General features: G+C 43.3%; 1 protein-coding gene across 8 annotated transcripts in view; it reads right to left on the reverse strand.

Annotated features, from left to right (window-relative positions):
• The window catches only part of SH3KBP1 (SH3 domain containing kinase binding protein 1), a 337,837-nt gene that overhangs the window by 158,271 nt on the left and 160,713 nt on the right, over positions 1-18,853 (reverse strand). For all 8 annotated transcript variants that reach the window (XM_082447084.1, XM_082447088.1, XM_082447089.1 and 5 more), the window contains one exon: positions 4,801-4,904. In XM_082447084.1, the coding sequence (XP_082303210.1) occupies positions 4,801-4,904 (104 nt within the window). The remainder of the gene's footprint in view (positions 1-4,800; positions 4,905-18,853) is intronic.

Below are 18,853 nucleotides of genomic sequence, written 5' to 3' on the forward strand. Positions count from 1 at the left end.
CTCTGTGCATTAGGAAATCAGAGATGTACACCCCAAAGTTATTTGGAAAAATAATTGTAGAGCAGCCTGGGCTCTTTAGATTATCAAATTACAATTTAAAAAATCTTACATTAATGTTATCTTTTTTTGAAAAGGGATACAAACCCTTCTAAAGCAAAGGGTGCCTTAATGGGTAAGAATTTAGGTATGCTTTGATCACCTATTAATCAGCTTTTAAAGGAACGTGACTTCCCGTGGGCAAGCACAAAACAAAAAGGCCTCCTTTTGCACATGCGAGAACTCAGAGTTCTTACACCAAAAATGAAAGGAGGACAAATTGCCCATCCACACCCACAGAGGTTGTCTGATTGAGTTAAAGTTTTGAAGAATTTCAAGGGCCTCTTTAACTCCTGCTGAGAGAACCAAATCTCTCTCCATGGCACAAGAAGTAAGATGCCTAAGTTTCTAGGAAATGCAAGTGACCTTTCTTTGCAAACGACAAGGCCAAGTTAAGCTCTAAGTCAGAAACTGAAGCCTTCAGTCTCTAGCCAGCCTGACTGGGGACCACTGGGAAATACCTCAAAAACTAACCACAAAGAACAAACAACAGCCAGAATCTCTGAACACCCCTTGGGCCACCACGAGGAGAGACTGGATGAGACCAAGCTCATCTAGCACAAGAGGAAATGCAGCGCCTTTCCCAGGCTCTAGATAACATAGATAGGAAAACAAAGAGGTTTCAAAGCACTTTAAAACAAAAACCAAACCCCAAAAATAGGCCAGCAAGCCAGTTTCAAAACTTCAGCGGCCCTCAAATGCCACTTCTCCTGGTAACCCAGTCCATGTGCCATCTCTGTTCTTACCATCAGAACTTCGCCTGCACTGTTCAATCATCCCCATGCTGGACAAAAATGTCACAAGTGTGTATTTACAATGATTTCCTTAAAAATGCCTACCAGGGATTTAGCCTGTTAGCTTTCCTTTTGGATCGGCAGCCCAGTCCCATTAAGTTCACAGTGACTTTTTTTTTCTCCCTGCAGACCAGCCGGGAGGCAGAAGCGTGGTGAGCGCTTCCTGAGCAACCTTCACTTCGCTCACCCCGCTCATCCCTGGACCGCCCCACACTCTCCATTTCTCCTCTAGCCACGCTGCAGAGACCCATCCAAGCTGAGCTGCTAACTTCTGCCAGAAGGGCTGTTCACCCTACCAAGGGTCACGGCCGTGTCCACCCAAACCTGTTTCCGTCCACTGCTCTTCCTGCTAGCACACAATTTGGTTAAAGAGTACAAAATGTGTAGGTTTGAAGAGAAAAAGCTAGTGGTGAGAAGGAATAGGATAATAATTTGAAGGTTTAAAAAAAACGGTGCCAAAATAGGTGTAGAAAAAGACAACTAAAAGAGATTAGGGGTGAGGGAGTGTAGAATTTTAGAAGAATTATTAACCCTGATTGTTTCACTTATGTTGTCCTCAATCCACTTTAAAGAAGCCAGTGGGAATAGCAGAGGATGCATCATGGATGCAGAGAGGATAGAATTCAAACCAGCAAATCCATAGTTAAGGGAAATGCCCTGGCCCTACGAGGCTGTGTTGACAAATGGCAGACGAACATACATTTTTATATTTTAAGCTAAGATTACATGTTAAGATATATGTATATCATTTTTTAGGATTCTCTACTTCATTCAACTGTTCTAAAAAACCGGTCCATACCTTCAAAGTCTTCCTAGGAATTGTCTCTTGGGGTGGGAGGGAGTATGGGCATTTGTGTGTTGTATAGCTTTGGAATACTGTAGAATTAATCTATTAATCAATCAATAAAAATATATATACACACCTACACAATACAATATGTTATATTTTTATTGACCAATAGATTGATTCTATAGTATTGCAAAGCTATTACTATGGTCTTATCTCAACCTGCTCCTGTGATTTAAGGGTTTTTGTTTATTTGGGGTTTTTGTTTATTTTGTTTTTAGTCTTCAGTGGAATTAGACAATAGCTACTCAATGGCATTTAAATAACACCCATTATAAGAGAAAAGGACAGATTTTATATTATACAGTGACAATGGCCCAGGATCTGCAATATGACAAGTAAATTTCAACAATAGGGAAATTAATTTTTGATGATATAATTTAAAAAATATGGATTAGAAGGTAAACCTTTATGTTTTCTTTTACACAAATAGCATAGGCTACACAGTTAATTTTCCTTTTTCCTGCTTGAAGCAAGCCCAGAATGAAGCCTAGCACAGAACTGGCAGGGATGGAAAGGAGGCTGGGACCGTAGATGGTGGTGAAGCTCTTCTTCCAGACAAGGAGAATAACAGCCCTGCAATCATTCCTCTCCTTTAGCGACCCTCGTTCGGCTTCCCTGGAGCCAACAGGCAGTTGAGAATGGGCAATATTTCCCAGAAATTTATTAATAATTTTCCTTACCTTAATTTGTATTTCTTAAAATATTATTACAACATTAAAGGAAAAATCATCTCCTATGACAGAACCATTTTCAATTCTGGGTCCCTTTCCATCTTTGATCACATGCACAAAGATAGATTTTAGACGACTGTATCCTACTGTATGCAAATCTGTGGCTGATCTATTCATTTATTTTGAAAAAAAACTTTTCATACTTCCATTTATTCATTTACTTATTCAGTAAGCATTTATTAAAGTATATGTTAGGTTTCAGGCACTGTTCCAGGTACTATGAATATAAAGATAGGTAAAAACCAGATCCCTACTGTCGAAAAGCTCTCAGGTTAGTGGAATATAACATAATTACAACGCACAGCATTGTAATAAATACAGATTTAAAGGCCTCTGCGTTTACCATCTTAATGGCTTCACGATCTTCTAGCTGGATAATATAACTTAATTCACACAACTATTCCCTTTCTTGATGACTTTTCATTATCACAAGCATTGCTGCAATTAACATGTTTCACATATTTTTTTTCTGTTGACCATTTCCCTGGATAAATTCCTAGGAGTAAGATTACTGAGTCAAAGGGTATTAATTCAGATTTTTAGAGCTATTGATGTGCTTGTTAAGTAGCTTCATACAAGGATCATAAAGATATACAAAGTCACCAGTTCTTCTAAGCATTGCCAAGTCTTACCACTAAATCTGTTTTAGGATTTTCAAAAGGAGGTACCCATTATTGTCTTAATTTGATTAATTAATAGCAGGGCAGAACATTTTCTCATGGTTAAGATTTTTATTTCCCTTTGTGGGATGTGTGTTTATAGCAGATCTATCTATACTTTATCATTATTATAGTAGCTTTCTAAAATATTTTCATATGTTACATACATAATAACTTTTCATCTTAATTTATTGCAAATTTTTTTCCTGTTTGTTGTCCTCTTTGTTTAGCTAAACTTTCTTCAAATCATACCAAAATTTTAACTCTCTTTTATTTTTAGTCACAACTGTTTATTTTTTCCTCTGGAATTTCTTCCATGGTGTCAGTCTTAAGAACTGTGTCCTTCTACCATTGGCACAAATGTTCTACTCTGCTGTGCATTCATTTTTAACTCATTCAGCTTTCAACAAATGTCTCCTATGTGCTCTGCTTGGCACCAGGAATAAAAAAATGATGAATGAATGACATACTAATACAAATTATCCAAAGCTGGGAAATAGGCAAAAGGGGTTACTGCATGTCCTCCCAGTATCACACTGGGAACCCCATTAATTGATTCTCTAGCGACAGGTATCTTTGCTTGACACACTATTTACTATTTATGAGATAGTTTACAACTCTCTTAGTGTAGATGTTAACAGGTAGAAAACCAAAAGCAAAACAAATGAGTCTTGTCAGATAACCATGAAAATAAACTTTGACCAGCAGAGATGCAAGAGATTCATCCCCTAGAAAAGATAACCTCAGAGGTTACAGTTTCACTACCCTGCAGGACGCTATGTAGTTGTGCATCTAACTTAGCAATCTTAATCAAGTTTTTTTCTCTTTCAGTCATTATAAATACTTTGCTGTTTCACCATTCTCTTTGAGCCAGCCTTACCATCTTGCAGATGCCCTCATTAGTGAGTTAAATAAAGCTTTGATGCATGCTCACTTCATGTTTATATGAGAGCCAAGAAATCTGGCTGCTAGCATCAGCCCTGCCACTTCTACCCACGTCATAGTTCACTTAACCCTTTACCTCCTCCTTGACTTCTGGCTTCCTTTTTTTGGGGGGTGGAAATCGTGGGTTTCTGTAAGGTTGAATGGTATTCAGGAAACCAAAGCAATTGGAAAACTGTATTTCTATATACAGATACATATGTTGAATCAGAATGAATGATCAGATTCTAAGTTCGAAGCCCAGGATCCCCCAGGCCTGAGGGAGTGGAGCCTGAGAAGCCCATGCCAGTGTCTGGTGGGACACTTCACCAGCAGGGCTGGCTCCGAGCAGCCAGGACCACACAGGAACAAGGTTATGTAGTGCAGTGGAAAGAACAAGGGTCTCTAGCCAGGTGGACCTGGCTTCAACCCTCAGCCCTGCCTCTTCTAGGGTCTCTTGAGCCTCTTTCTTTTTCTACAAAATAAAGTGGTTACGATGAGTCAATGGGCCCATGCGTAAAGAACCTTGTCACTACTGTCACATACTAGGTCTTCAATAAATGCCACTTCTTTTTCTTTCCCTGCTGGGTGGCAGGCCTCTCTGGAGGAATTTCCTCTGGAAGAGACTGAACCAGGCGATGTCCAAGGTCTCTTGAGTTCTAACGCCCCCCACAGCAAGGCCAACCAGCCAGGGGTGGGTTCTGACAGCCCGTGCGAGGCCACCGCGCCCACCCGCCTGGCACACGTACCTCTCCTACCACCTCTATGATGTCGCCAACTTTCAGCTCAAGCTCATCATCGTTCTGGGGCAGGTAGCTGAACGCCACCTGGCACCGGCGCCTCCGTCGCTCGCCTGCATGGGAAAAGCAAAATATTCAGATACAGCTCTTGTCTCAAAATTAGATTTTAAAGAGAGGCATCCTAGGCATGCAGGCAAATTAAGCTGACTTGTTTCAAATATGCTCTCTGGGACATGGCTAGAGGCATGGCAGCTCTGGTCTCTGAGAGAGAGGCAGGAGAAAGCAGAGCAATGCTTCTTGGTCTTTTAAAAGCTGCTGGGTCAGAAAGGCATGGATATGAGAAACCAATCCATTGGTGCAGAAGGCAGAACCCCACCCCTGAAGCGCTGGAGCCCAGGGTTGCCTTAAACGGTTTTCCGTGGATAGGGCTTTGTATTTGCTGCTGGTGACTTTTAATGAAAGCTGATGTGATATGGCAGAGGAAAAAGAATGGTCTGCTTCTAATGCTAGCAGGGCAGAGGAAATTTTTCCCAAATGTGCAAAGGAAAAGATAAAGTATCCTGGCCTTTTTCTTACTAATCATCACCCTTTTAACATCCTGGAACTCAGGCTGATAAGCAAAGGCTGATTTACATTTCAGCCTCCTCTTGGTACCATTTCAAATGCCCCACAGGGGTTCAGCAAATCCACTTTTGTCCTCTTCCCTCTGTCCCAGGGGATCCATTAGCAGGATCGCTGGCTGCTTACACAGAACCAACCCAGGCACATCGAGATAAAAACCAGGGCCACACTTCACTTGACTGAAGGACCCTCAAGGTCACAGCATCTCACTCACCCAGTGTGGCCCAACCGGGAGGTCCTGGCTTAAAGCGGTTCAAGTACAGATGCAACTAACTGTCCACGCCACAGACATGCACTGTGGGGGGAAAGAACATGCATGTGGTGTGTGTGTGACGGGGCTCGGGGAGCGGCGGGGCAGAGACAGACAGACGGCAGTGGAGGTCCAAGCTGGGAAGAGGTGGATAAGAGAGAGGAACCGAGACCAGCGTTGCTCAGAAGTTTGCCACTCAAGGCTGACCACTTCACCTCATCCCTTCCTGCCACCGCATGGCCTTGAAAACCAAAGGGATCAACGACTTCAAGGAAACACATTTAGAAATGCTTACATTATTTTTGGATACTGCCTACAGGGATTCTTTTCCTTTTCTAACCTTTCCCTGAGAGAGCAAGTCCCCGCAGGAGTGATCACAGGCCACACTGAGACCCCCATGCAGGGTGACATCATACAAAGGGGCAGGCCTTTGCTACATCTGACGTGCTCACTGATCAATATTTATCAAAAGCCAGTGGCCTAGTTCTCTCTGTTCCATTTTTTTTCTGCCTGAACCTCACTAAGGAAGAACAGAGTTGAACAGAGGGAAGAGGGCAGAAGTTCAGAATCAATATCTCGTCTAATCACATCTTAGGCGACGATGTGAATACACTCCACCCCTTTGTGCGAAATCACGAGCCGGCTGGTCTCGATGAGAGCAAATGCAGAGCTCTCAGGCCAGTTCCCAGGTGCTAACTGCACCGTCAGCAGGCAGAGTAGGGCAGCCCAGGGCTCTCCCAGGGACAGAGGGCTCACCCCAGATGGCTCTTCGCAGGCGGGAAGTCAGGAAGAGCGGTCTCCAGGGCAAATAACTCCACCGCTATTCCCTGGCTTCCAACACAAAGGAAGGCAAAGCAAGCCCTCTGTCATAAAGGATACAGATTTCTCATTCTAGCCAAGAAAGTCTAGATGACGAGGTGATCTCGGCACCTGTCTCCTACTCCCTGTGACTCCCCTGCCCTCATGTACACCTCTTAAGATGAAGTTGTATAAATCTTTAAGAGCTTTATTTGTTACATGTTACGTTCAAAACAAACTCTGCAGATACAATCTGAATACGAAACAAGTAAACATGACAAGTGTCTGAAACTCGACACTCATAACCACAGAGGTCACCAAAGTCCTGACCAAAGTGACTTAAAAATAACATCTAAAGACCTACTGTGAGCTGAAGTCATAAAACTTAGTTAAATGTAAGTTCGTATCTTCACAGAACCCTCTGTAAAAAGTAGCATCTAACCCAACACTACACAAAGGGTGAAGGAGAGGCAATATATTCTTCGAGAAAAGACTAACCCAGCAGAGTCAGGACCTAGAACAGAATAATATTTCTCTCGAACCAAATCTTTCCATCAGAATTCTGTAGCGCCCTGTCTGGAATCAGAAAGAACAGCACACTTACTAATCTCTCTCTGCCAGGCTAGTCAGTATTTCTTAACTACCTCTAAGGTTATTCAACTGGTGGCACAAAGACCTATAAAGCACACTGCCAACATACAAGACCAAGAAAAGTGAGCCCGACAGGGAAGTATCCAGAGGTCACTGGTGGAAAAGGTCACCTGACACAACCCCAAGCAGAAACAATTATTCCCACCGACACTGGGATAGTTTGTGATCTTTTCTAAAGCACCCCTGATACCCATCACCCTAACTTATCCTGCCAACCACATGAGTTAAAAAGAAAAGAGCCAGAATGAGCAAACATTTTACAAATGAGGCAAGTAGGGCTCAGTGACTTACCCCAGGTCACCAATCTAGTAAGTGGCAGTATGTCCTTGGCCTGAGTTCAGAGCTCTCACTCCAATGCTGGATGAACCAATTTAGTTCACACCTCGTCCCAAGTTCTCTGCAATCTGTACTTAGCTGCTTCCCACAACACTGCATAACACAGCCTTAGGGCTTCTCCACGGCTTTCACATTACAGATAACTCCCAAACTCCTGCACTGCTGCTTTCCAGTCCTCGACTTCTGCAAATTACTGTTTCAATCTTGTTTGCCAGTTCCACCCAATGTAAAACCCAGTTCGGGGGGAATATTTGACGTTAGGAGACACTGCATTTCAGTGGCTTCTGTCCATCTTAAATTTAAGGGAATTTAAGGATGTCATTTGCCATTTTTTCCTTTCTTGGTATTTCACTGATGTTTACTAGTTGGTCTTGACCTTCCTTGAAGAGGTATGTAGACAACAATGTCATCCCCTTTCAATAGCTGGTATAAACTGGAGGAAAAAAATGCATGACTTGCCCAAGGTTGTGGTTCGGAATCCTTTCGTTTAAGCTACCACCCTCACGCCCAGAGCCCCATCCACACGAACTCAAGTTTTAATACATTTCATCGGGCTTTTTTCTTTTTGCCACTGTGTGTGTTTTTTAGGCAGGACCACTTAACTCCTTACACATAATTGAAAGAAGTAACGGACACGAGTTTTATGGACATACAAGCAAATGTATATGGGCACATGCACATGGCTTACCAAAAAAAGTATGACTGAGGCAGACTTCATAAGGCATACTTGACACGTCTCTCTACTTTACTGCCATATTGTATGACGGCCACAAAATACACATGCATGAACATGCATTCATATAGAGGAACACAGGCAAACACAGGTGACAAGGCAGGCACCCTCAACTCCCTCATTAGATCTCGTAACCACCTTCCATTCATGACCAGCTTTGTTTAATAAAATAGTAACAGCTAACATTTACTGAGCACCTACTGTGTCCCAGAGACTACTAAGGACTTTATATGCATTAGTGCATTTAATTCTCACATTGAACCTCGAGGGTAGATCTTGGACCCTCCCTTTTACAGACAAGGAGACTGAGTATTTTACCAGAGGTCTTACAGCTAGAAAGTGCTAGAAGGGTCAGGGATTTCAAGTCAGGAGATGCAACTCCAGAGACTGCCTCCCCTGTCTGACTGTTCTTAAGAAGAATCCTTGGCTATGAGTCTTGAGACTGCAGAAGGGAGTAGCTGGGCTAACATGGGACATGGTTAAGTTGTGAAACCAGGAAGTGACAAACCACAAATCAGGAGAGTTTCCTTACAGCTGCTGGCAACTGGGGCCCATATTTTAATGAAATAAAGCTGGTTGGATGGGGAGGAAATGTCGTATATTCACATTCTCTAAAAATGAAATAGCAGAAACTGCAAAGGATGCCATGACCCAGCCTCAGAAACAGCACACACATCTATATTTTAGAGCCTTCTGGGGTCTTACAACATGTGAAAACTTTACTAGGTCAATTCATTCAATGACCACAAAAATATAACAACAAATAGTGCAGTGGCTGAAAAAAACCTTTGGGTAAACTGAAAAGTTTCAACACTCATACAGTCTATTTTTTTTTTTCATCTCACATCCTCCTTGACAGAACAAGAGTATAACTACCAGGGTTGATATTTCCAAGAAACTCACTAAATTAATCAAATGGAGCCTCACCACATGCCTAGGAAACACAGCAGTGTCCTGATGTCGTTTTACAAAAGAGAAAACATTTATAAAAGCAAAGAGGAACATCAGAAGAAGCCCCTAATCCTCAGGGTTACTTCTGGCATTTTCTCCAGACATGGCCTGGGGTCCACCTGGGTCAGAATGTTGACCTGCAAGGCAGACCTACAGAACTGCACTCTCTGAGGTTGAGGCCAGGGGCCTGCATTTAAACCTGACTCCGCAAGTGACACTGCCCACAAAAATCTAAACCTCAACAACGAATCAGAGCCACTAATTACACGTGAGAACAGGAAAATACCTTGTTGGGAACAAGTGGTCTCCCTTTGGAGGACACTAACCAGTGGTTCTCAATCTTGGTTGCACCCTGAAAGCACCTGCAGAGCTTTCATAAAACTCCCCATAACGTCCTAACAGCAGCCCCTGAGGAACAAGGTCTCCATACAAAAATGGCTTCTTCCAGGGCTGGGGCAAAGAAAATACAAAGTGAGACTGGAATATGTGGTTATGACAATATTAACGAAGCACTCTAAGGCTTGAGGGGTCACTTGTAAAGGACACAAGGCTCAGCTTGGTGGGGCTTCCACTGGTCAAATCTGGGACAACAACAGCATGTACTAAAGGATTTATTCATTTCAAAAAAAACTCATGAGCCCATAATGATACATTCACTAGGTAGGTTGAGAGCTAGCTAGATGAATGGATAAGATTAGATAGGTAGGTATGGGCCAAGAGGGGAAAGCTCTTCTTCACAAAAGAATGTCAACTAATGCATGTAGAAATGATAGAAACACATAATCACCATTTTATAACCATCATGGCAACAATTGTTTCTGGCAAGAATCAATGGTTGCTAAAACCACTGGGTGAAATCCTGTTGGGGATTAGGATATTTAGAGAGTCTCAAAGTATCTCCCCACAGACTATTCATTGATTACAAAAGGAAATGGTCTCCTGAGTATGGAGAAACCTGGCAGACACAGCCTCAAAGTTCATGTCATCAATGATGGGACAAATTAACATCAGGTGCCTCCTTACGTGATGCACTGAGAAGGGCTTAACATCACCTACAGAACGCTCCCGCCCAAAATGTTTAACTGAAATCTGACCGTGAAGAAACATGCAAATCCAGATCATGCAAATCCAAAATGAGGGACAGTTGACAAAAACTGACCTGGTTTAAAAAAAATCTTTTAAAAATCAATATCGCATAAGATTTTTTAAAGGTTAGGGGACTGTTCTAGATCTTAAAACAGTAAAGAGATTTAACAACTAAATATAATGCAATCCTTAACTGGATTCAGGGTTTCTTTTAAAGGTTATAAAGGACATTATTGGAAGAAATGGGGGAATTTGGATATGGACTAATACTAGATAATAGCATTATATTAATGTTACATTTCCTGAGTGTGTTAATTCTATTGCAAAAAAAAAAAATTCTATTGCAGTTACATAGGAGAATGTCCTTGTTCTGAAGTATTTAGGGATGAAGTGTCTTGATATCTGTAATGTACTTTCAAGTTGCTTAAGGAAAAAACAAAAGGAATGTGTGTGTGTGTGTACACATACATACAGTCACATATGTATACACATATACATACAGAAAGAGAAAGAGAGAGAGAAAGCAAATGTGGCACGATGTTAACAATGGGTGAATCTAGATGGGTGTCCATTGTACTATTGTTACAACTTTCCTGTACATTTGAAATTTTTCTAAATCAAATATTTAGGGTGAAAAGGAAAAAAAAACAGATGCCTGGGCCCCACCCCTAGATTCTCTGAAGTCACCGATCTGGGGTGCAGCCTGGGCATCTGAATTTTAGGAACTCCCCAGGTGATTCTAGCATAGAGCCAGGGTTGAGAGACATCTAGACAGGTCAGTTGTCAAAAAATAAATGGGACTCTTCCAGACCATGCTATACAGGCCCTATATTCGGCTTCTCCCCAAAGGGAAAAAAAATCATACTTATTTGGCCATGTTATCCTAATACATAACCCAGGTGAATGTTGCTGTGCTGGGATTTTCATTTCACAGGCCTTTGGGACAGTTGTACTAAGCAGTCTCCAGCTCTGGAAATGTGTTCCTGGGGCCGGGGGATGGAAAAGATGGTAGTCTCTGCTATCATTAATTAGCAAACACTGCCAGGGGTGCAGCAACTCCCCAAGTTACTGAGCAGCATTCCGGATTCTTGAAGAAGCTGTTTTTTGAGTTGGAAACATCAATTTATGCAAGGGGCCAGGTTTCCTATTTCAGGATGGAAAAACAATACAAAGGGAACTAAATAAAAGTGGAGAATCACCCATTTTACTCAGGATATCCAGTACATTCTGGGTGCAAGGGAAGAGAAAGCTGAATCACTGACTTTGTGGACCCAGCATCATACCCTTTCCCGGAAAAATTCCCATGCATCACCCTGTTTCCAATGTAATGTAACTCAGACGAAGGGGAGGGCACTTCAGAAGCTGATGGCACGCCAGGAAAAAAGGAACTCGTGGGTCTTTCCTTACAGACCTCTCTTGGCTGTGGCTGGACTGTTGCAGTGGAAATGTACAGTATTTAATTAGCCAGCACTGTTTGGTCCCTGGAGATGCGCCTGCTCGATTCTCCAAGGGATGTGTATCATCAACATCTCTGCAGGGAAGAAAACAGTAAATCCATTTGCCTTCTCCTTCAAAGGCAAAGTTCATCTGAAAAGAGGTTAGAGCTATGCCAGTGCTCATTTGCTCCCAAGTCCCACCAGAACACAGGAGGAAAATGTAGACCCAAGAGGGAACCATTTAGTAGGGCCTCTGAGTCACAGGGGACAGGGAGGGAGGTGGGTGAAGTCAAAAGTCACATAAGGAAAATCAACTGAATCTTGGAGATGAAGGAAATGAACATTGACTAGGTGTCTGCTATGTGCCAAGAACCGTGCTAGGCACGTCGTGTGCGTCCCCTCAAGTCCTCACACCAGCACTATGAGGTTAGGGGTGCTGGCCCCATCTTGATGGATGGGCCCAGAAAGCCTGGATAACTTGTATGAGGCCCATGAGTAAAATAGGTTGTGGTCTGCAGCCCTCTTCTTCAACCAACCCAAGATAATACCAGGAAGACAGAGCAGGAGTGTGTTTCCGGGGGACTCTGGATACCAAGCGAAGGATGAGGACTTAATTTTATGAGATCCTGCCCAGAGGACGTTTCTGGGCAGAGAACTGGCAGGAAGATGTGAGGAGGGCAGTGATCTAGGGAGAAGTGCCTGATGCGAAGGGGTATGCAGAACAGCGTGGGGGAGGGAGCCCAGAGGCAGGCAGAGGGCCCAACAGAGGACGATGAAAGAGAAAGTCTGAAAAACATGGTGGGAGGAATCAGATACGCAGGGAAGGAAAGGTAGACACACAGTATCATCATCAGGTGACACTGGGGGCCAATGACCCTTTCTTACTTGTCTTTGACCCCAGTACCTAGCTCAGTGCCTATTAGAGCAGACATGTGATCCATTCTGGATAAATGGATGGATGAATGAACTAATGAGCACCTAGTCCACATTCTGTCTGTGAGTCCCTGATTTTGTGAACACAAATTCCCAAAGGAGCACTGAAGAAGGACCAGAAGGGTGGAAGAAAAGAGTTAAAGCCTCAACTTGATGTTAAGCAGGGTGCCCACTAAAAGCCAATGCCAAAATGGTTAAGATGGTATATTTTATGTTATGTGCATTTCGCCAATTTAAAAAAAAAAAGCCAATGCCACCCTGACCTATTGCAGGGATGGGAAGATGGTGGCCCCTGTAGTCTTGCCACTGTGCTGAAGGTGTCTCGTTCTCCACCAACACGGTAGCCCGAAGCATCGGTGATACTAAACAGTGCCTGAGATACTCCTAACTGCTCTCTTCTTCCAAGTTTATGGTCCACTGTCAATTATACTTAACAGTAGAGCAGGGCTAGATCCCAACAACAAATGATGTATGTTTGATTTTAAATTTAGTCCTCTTTAAGACAGAAAATACTTGTTTCAAGTAGGAAGAGATATATGTGTAAGCATGTTCAGGGAAGCATTTCTTCTAATAGCAAATGCATACACACACAGAGACCCACACAGGAAACATCCTGAATGTCCACTGTGAAGGAATGGCTCCATTAATCATGGTTTATCCAGGCCATGGGAAACTCAGCAGCCAATTAAACCGGGCAAGCAGCTCTATGTGTACTGCTGTGTAAAAGGTGCCCATCGTACATTAAGTTAAAAGACCAAATCACATAATATGTATATGATCCCCACATTGCAAACGCATGCACGCTCACACACACACACACACACACACACACACACACACACACACACACACACCACCTCCCTCCCTCCTTAACTCCCACCAGGGACTCTTTTATTTACCCTATTATCCAGAACCTATCAAGAGTATGCAACAAATGCTTGTTAATGAATAAATGGATTCATTCAACATTCAGGTGATATGTTAGGGCCTAATACAATTAAATGAATGAGAGAAGGAAAGTGTGTGTGCACGAACACACTTGTGCAGGCACAGAAGATGGTATGGAAGGGCACACACACACATACACTCTCTGCCGTTGGGGCCCCTTCTCTGGGTTCCTCTAACGACCATTGCTTTTCTCTAGCACCGCCTGCATCCCACTGTATTTGAAATATCTCTGCGTGTCAGTGTATGTTTTTCTCCACGCCTTCAGCTCTGACGCCTCTAACGCTTTCATGCACACCTTTTTCAACAAATGCAACTCATTTACCGACACCCACGTGTGCCTCACGATGGTTCTGAGGATGCTGTCTCATCACGAATGCCCACTCGCCATCAATCTGTGAGCCCAGGTGCCAGGTATCTAGAAACAGAGGGAGGGACGCAAATCCCTGATCTTCCCTCAGTCCTAGAAACTTCAGAGTCTAATGCCTTGTTTAAAGAAGCCACTGAAAGCAGTCTTAAAGTCAGCCAATTAACACACGACCAAAAAAAAAAGAATCAAGTTTCTACTGCAAGCGAAATACAGAAAGGGGCCATCCATTTAACAAGCTGAGTTTCTGCTAAGAGGAGCTACACATGGATATTTTCAATGTTAACGCTGTCACCTGATATTTCCACAGAAGCCACATAATATAATATGGGCGCCAGGGGCATGAAGAACTCCTCCAACCACAACGGCCTCCACCTCAAACTGACTCATAAAACTGGTGTGAATTAGCCGCCTGAAAGGAAACACGAACTCTGATTTTCCAGCTCATGGACACGGGGTTCATAACGATAGCATTAAGGCACATAAAGAGAATCCTGGGCCTCACAACACTGAAAAGACAGATAACCCAGTGGCCCCAGCACTGCGACCGCACCGTGCAGCCCACTTGAGCTCTCAGCCTCAGTTTTTCTCATGTATAAGATTAGAATGATGAGAGCAGACCTACTTTACAGAAGGGCTTGCTGCCACCTGACTCCTGCCCTTTTTTCCAATTGTCTTTACATGAACGAATATGCTAAAAGGCAGCCTTGTTCACTATTTATACCAGTTCAACCAATTTTCTGTTTGCCAACCTTCCCTTCCCAATAGAGTGAGATAAAGGAATCACACTGGAGAACAAACTCAGCGGCATCTCTAAACATCCTCCTGGTTTTCCCCTCTCCTTAGGCTGGTCCCAGGGTTTGGTTTGGTCTTTCAGCACAGTCCTTAATCCAAATGACCAGACCCACAGCAGACCACACTGGGGGACAATTCTCCAAAGCATCCCTGGCCCGATTCCCCCAGCGCAGGCCGCCATCTCTCTGGGGGAGGGAGTCTGGAGTTCAGAGGAGAAAATCTGATACATAAAGCACACTGCTTTCCTCTGCTTTAGCAAGGCTGATTTGGGCAAAATGCCCAAAAGAATTCAACATTATTTATAGAGTTTTGTTTGATCTACTTTTAAATGCTCCATGCAGAGTCATTCAAGTGAAATAAGAATACAGAATTTCAAAGGGAAAACTGAAGGAAAATTCTAAATATAAGTGATTTGTTGAGCATAAACAAGATTTCTCCTTTCTATCCAACACGCTCCCTCTAACATCTCTATTTTTAAAGGCCTTCTCAAACTTTGTTGCTGACAAATGGACCTATCAGACCCCTAACTTTTACAGTGAAGCGGGGAGGCAGAGGGAACAAGACGAGGGGAGAGTGAGTGATGGGGAGCGCTCACGTGCACGTGCATATCAAGAACAGTAACAAAGGTCTAGGAAATTCCAGAAACCCTCATCTGGGGTCCACCTCTCTTGCCTAGAGAATTCGCAGGGGAAAATACCCACCATAAACAAATCTAGAGGATCCCAGTTCTCAAAATCAGTACCAAAAAATGGCCCTGGGAGATTCAGAGAATGACAGAAAATTCCATGTATCTTTCTCTTTAGGAAGTAGGGGAAAGATCTTTACTGCAGGTAATCAAAATATTTGCTAAATTCTGACTCATTTTTAATATAGTTTCCTTTCCCATCCCTATCAGAATAAAGAGGGGGGAAGTGTAAGTTTTATAAATTTTCTTGATGGAAATGGGGGTTTTCATCCCAATTCCTTCTTCTGTATCTAAAAGCAGAGATTCTTAACTGAGGTTTGTGGATGGATTTCAGGGGGTCTCAACACAGATGGGAAGAAAATTACATCTTTATTGTCACTACCCTCTATCTGAAACCTGGTCTTTCTTTCCACTCTGCATATAGACAACAAGCCACACTGGGATTAGCAGCACCTGTAGATTTTATTTATTCCCTATTACGTGGAGAGATATTTTCAGTTCACATCATGGTCATTGCAGCTACCTTGAAATATCATTTACCCTCATCCCTACTTCAAAATTATGATCGCTTCTAGACTCACTGCTGGATCTTGCTATTTAATGCATGAATAAAGGAATATGTATTGCTTAAGTTTTTGCAATATTTTGATACCTGTATTTCAGTATAACTGTATTCATTTGTAATCCTATGTATTTTATTTTATTCATTTACAAACATTATTCTGAGAAGGGGTCCATAGGCTTCACCAGACTGGCAAACAGGTTCCCAAGCAATTTTTTAAAAAGTTAAGGGCTTCCCTGGTGGCGCAGTGGTTGAGAATCTGCCTGCGAATGCAGGGCACACGGGTTCGAGCCTTGGTCTGGGAGGATCCCACATGCCGCGGAGCAACTGGGCCCGTGAGCCACAATTACTGAGCCTGCGCGTCTGGAGCCTGTGCTCCGCAACAAGAGAGGCCGCGATAGTGAGAGGCCTGCGCACCGCGATGAAGAGTTGCCCCCGCTTGCCGCAACTAGAGAAAGCCCTCGCACAGAAACGAAGACCCAACACAGCCATAAATAAATAAATAGATAGATAGATAGATAGATAAATAAATATATACATAAATACATAAATACATAAATTAAAAAAAAGTTAAGAACTTCTAATCCCTGCTCTCAAGATGATGGTTTGCAAGGAAACTCAAAGGTGCAAGGGGGAATTATACAGACACACACACACACACACATAAAATAAAGCAGTAAACATGACATTTGGACTCTGTCTGCCATAATGTTTCACAGACTTTGGAGCAGCACATCATGACAGAAGAACCACATTGGGTGGGCTTCCCTGGTGATGCAGTGGTTACAAATCCGCCTGCCAATGCAGGGGACACGAGTTCGAGCCCTGGTCCAGGAAGATCCCACATGCCGTGGAGCAGCTAAGCCCATGTGCCTCAACTACTGAGCCTGAGCTCTAGAGCCCATGAGCCACAACTACTGGAGCCCGTGCGCCTAGAGCCCGTGCTCCACAACAAGAGAAGCCACCACAATGAGAAGCCCGTGCACTGCAACGAAGAGTAGCCCCCGCTCACCGCAACTAGAGAAAGCTCACGTGCAGCAACGAAGACCCAACGCAACCAAAAATAAAATAAATAATAAAAATAAATACATTAAAAAAAAAAGAAGAACCACATTGGGCAACTTGACAGGTCCTGATCCACGAACAGCCGTGTGGCACAGTGTTCAGGAGGCTGCTGGCCAAGTGCCCTCTTATTACCAGGGTCAGTGGCTGGCAAGAGCCCTGCTCTGTCATCTGGCACCTTGGCTCAGCTGAGCTCAATGCCCATTGCTCCCTTCCACGAAGGCCAGCACAGCTAATTTGCAGGCTGCCACCTGCCACCGCCTCAATGTCCCCCCTCCAACCAAGCCCTGCGTTTCAAACCAGTAAAGTTATAGAAAGCATCACAAGGTCCCCCTGCCGCCCCAGGATAAAGAGGTCACTTGGGCTTCCGTGCACCCACAGACCTCCAGATACACCTCTTCCTCCCAGCCCTAGTCAGCTGCACTGTCTTCTTTGCGTGCATATCCCCAGTGCCTGCTGGGCAGTCAGTGCACGAATGTTCCATGAAGGGAGGGAAGTTTGTGCCAGTGTTTATAACTGCACAGGATTTGCCTGGATGGGCTGCCTGGCTTCCACCGAGGTCCCATCTTTGTGGTATCACTGGAGGATGAAGGACCCTAAGGTCAGCAAGTCCAACTGAGACCAGGGGCATCTGACCAGTTCTTAAAAAAAAAAAATTAAAATCCAGAAAAGAGCAATACCACTTTTAGGAAGCTATGCTCCAGATAACTTACATGAAATGTACAAAGATATATGCATAATGCTCAGTGCTACCTTGTTCAGAAGAGTGAAAAACCAGAATCATCCTAAACGTCCGTCAATTAGGGGACTAGTTAGTCAAGTCACAGTGTATCTACAGGTGGACTATTAAACAGTGGCACTGCTCTAAATGAACCGCTATGCCAAGAGTTCCAAGAGTCTCTTCAACCTAACGTCACGAACTGCAATACACTATAAACAGCATGATGCTATCTGTATTTTTTTAAAATACCAATATGCCTGTATCACTATGTGCTTAGATTAGGTCGTACCATGTGAAATTGACACTTCTGTGGTCGAATCTCTGCAATTTCTTATGGTTCATCCCAATAGACATGGGTGGAGATCTTCTGAGGAGATAACCACGAGCCAGGTCTCCTCTGGGGAATATGAATGAGGAAAGGGATTTTAAGTTACTTTTTGACTTTTGTTACCATGACATTCTTTTATTAATTTTTCACACTGAGCATGTATTATTTTTAAAATAAGTCTAACAAAGAAAACTTAGGGTGAATCTAAAACAAAATGTACAACTTAAATTTTAAGAAAAGAGCAGTGAGGTCTATACAACACTATAGCACAAAAGCTGCCTTACAGAGCAGGCGATTTTTTTTTTTTAACATCTTTATTGGAGTATAATTGCTTTACAATGGTGTGTTAGTTTCTGCTTTATAACAAAGTGAATCACCTATACATATACATATATTCCCCTATCTCTTCCCTCTTGTGTCTCCCTCCCACCCTCCCTATCCCACCCCTCTAGGTGGTCACAAAGCACCGAGCTGATCTTCCTGTGCTATGCGGCTGCTTCCCACTAGCTATCTATTTTACATTTGGTAGTGTATATATGTCCATGCCACTCTCTCACTTCATCCCAGCTTACCCTTCCCTCTTCCCCGTGTCAAGTCCATTCTCTACGTCAGAGCAGGCGACTTTGTTGTGATCAGAACAAAACCCGTTACTGTGGGCTTCCTCTAGGGGCTACAAAGAGTTTTGTTGCCAAGGCCCCTCTGGAGGAGTGTCATTCAGAAAAGGATGGGTTTCTAGGCAAATGAGCAGTGCAGATAAAGGGACTCGGCTACCTGTAAGGAAAGGTTTTTTTTTTTTTTTTAA

The sequence above is a fragment of the Balaenoptera physalus genome (assembly GCF_965194825.1).
Source record: "Balaenoptera physalus genome assembly, chromosome: X".
In the NCBI taxonomy this organism is placed as follows: Eukaryota; Metazoa; Chordata; class Mammalia; order Artiodactyla; family Balaenopteridae; genus Balaenoptera; species Balaenoptera physalus.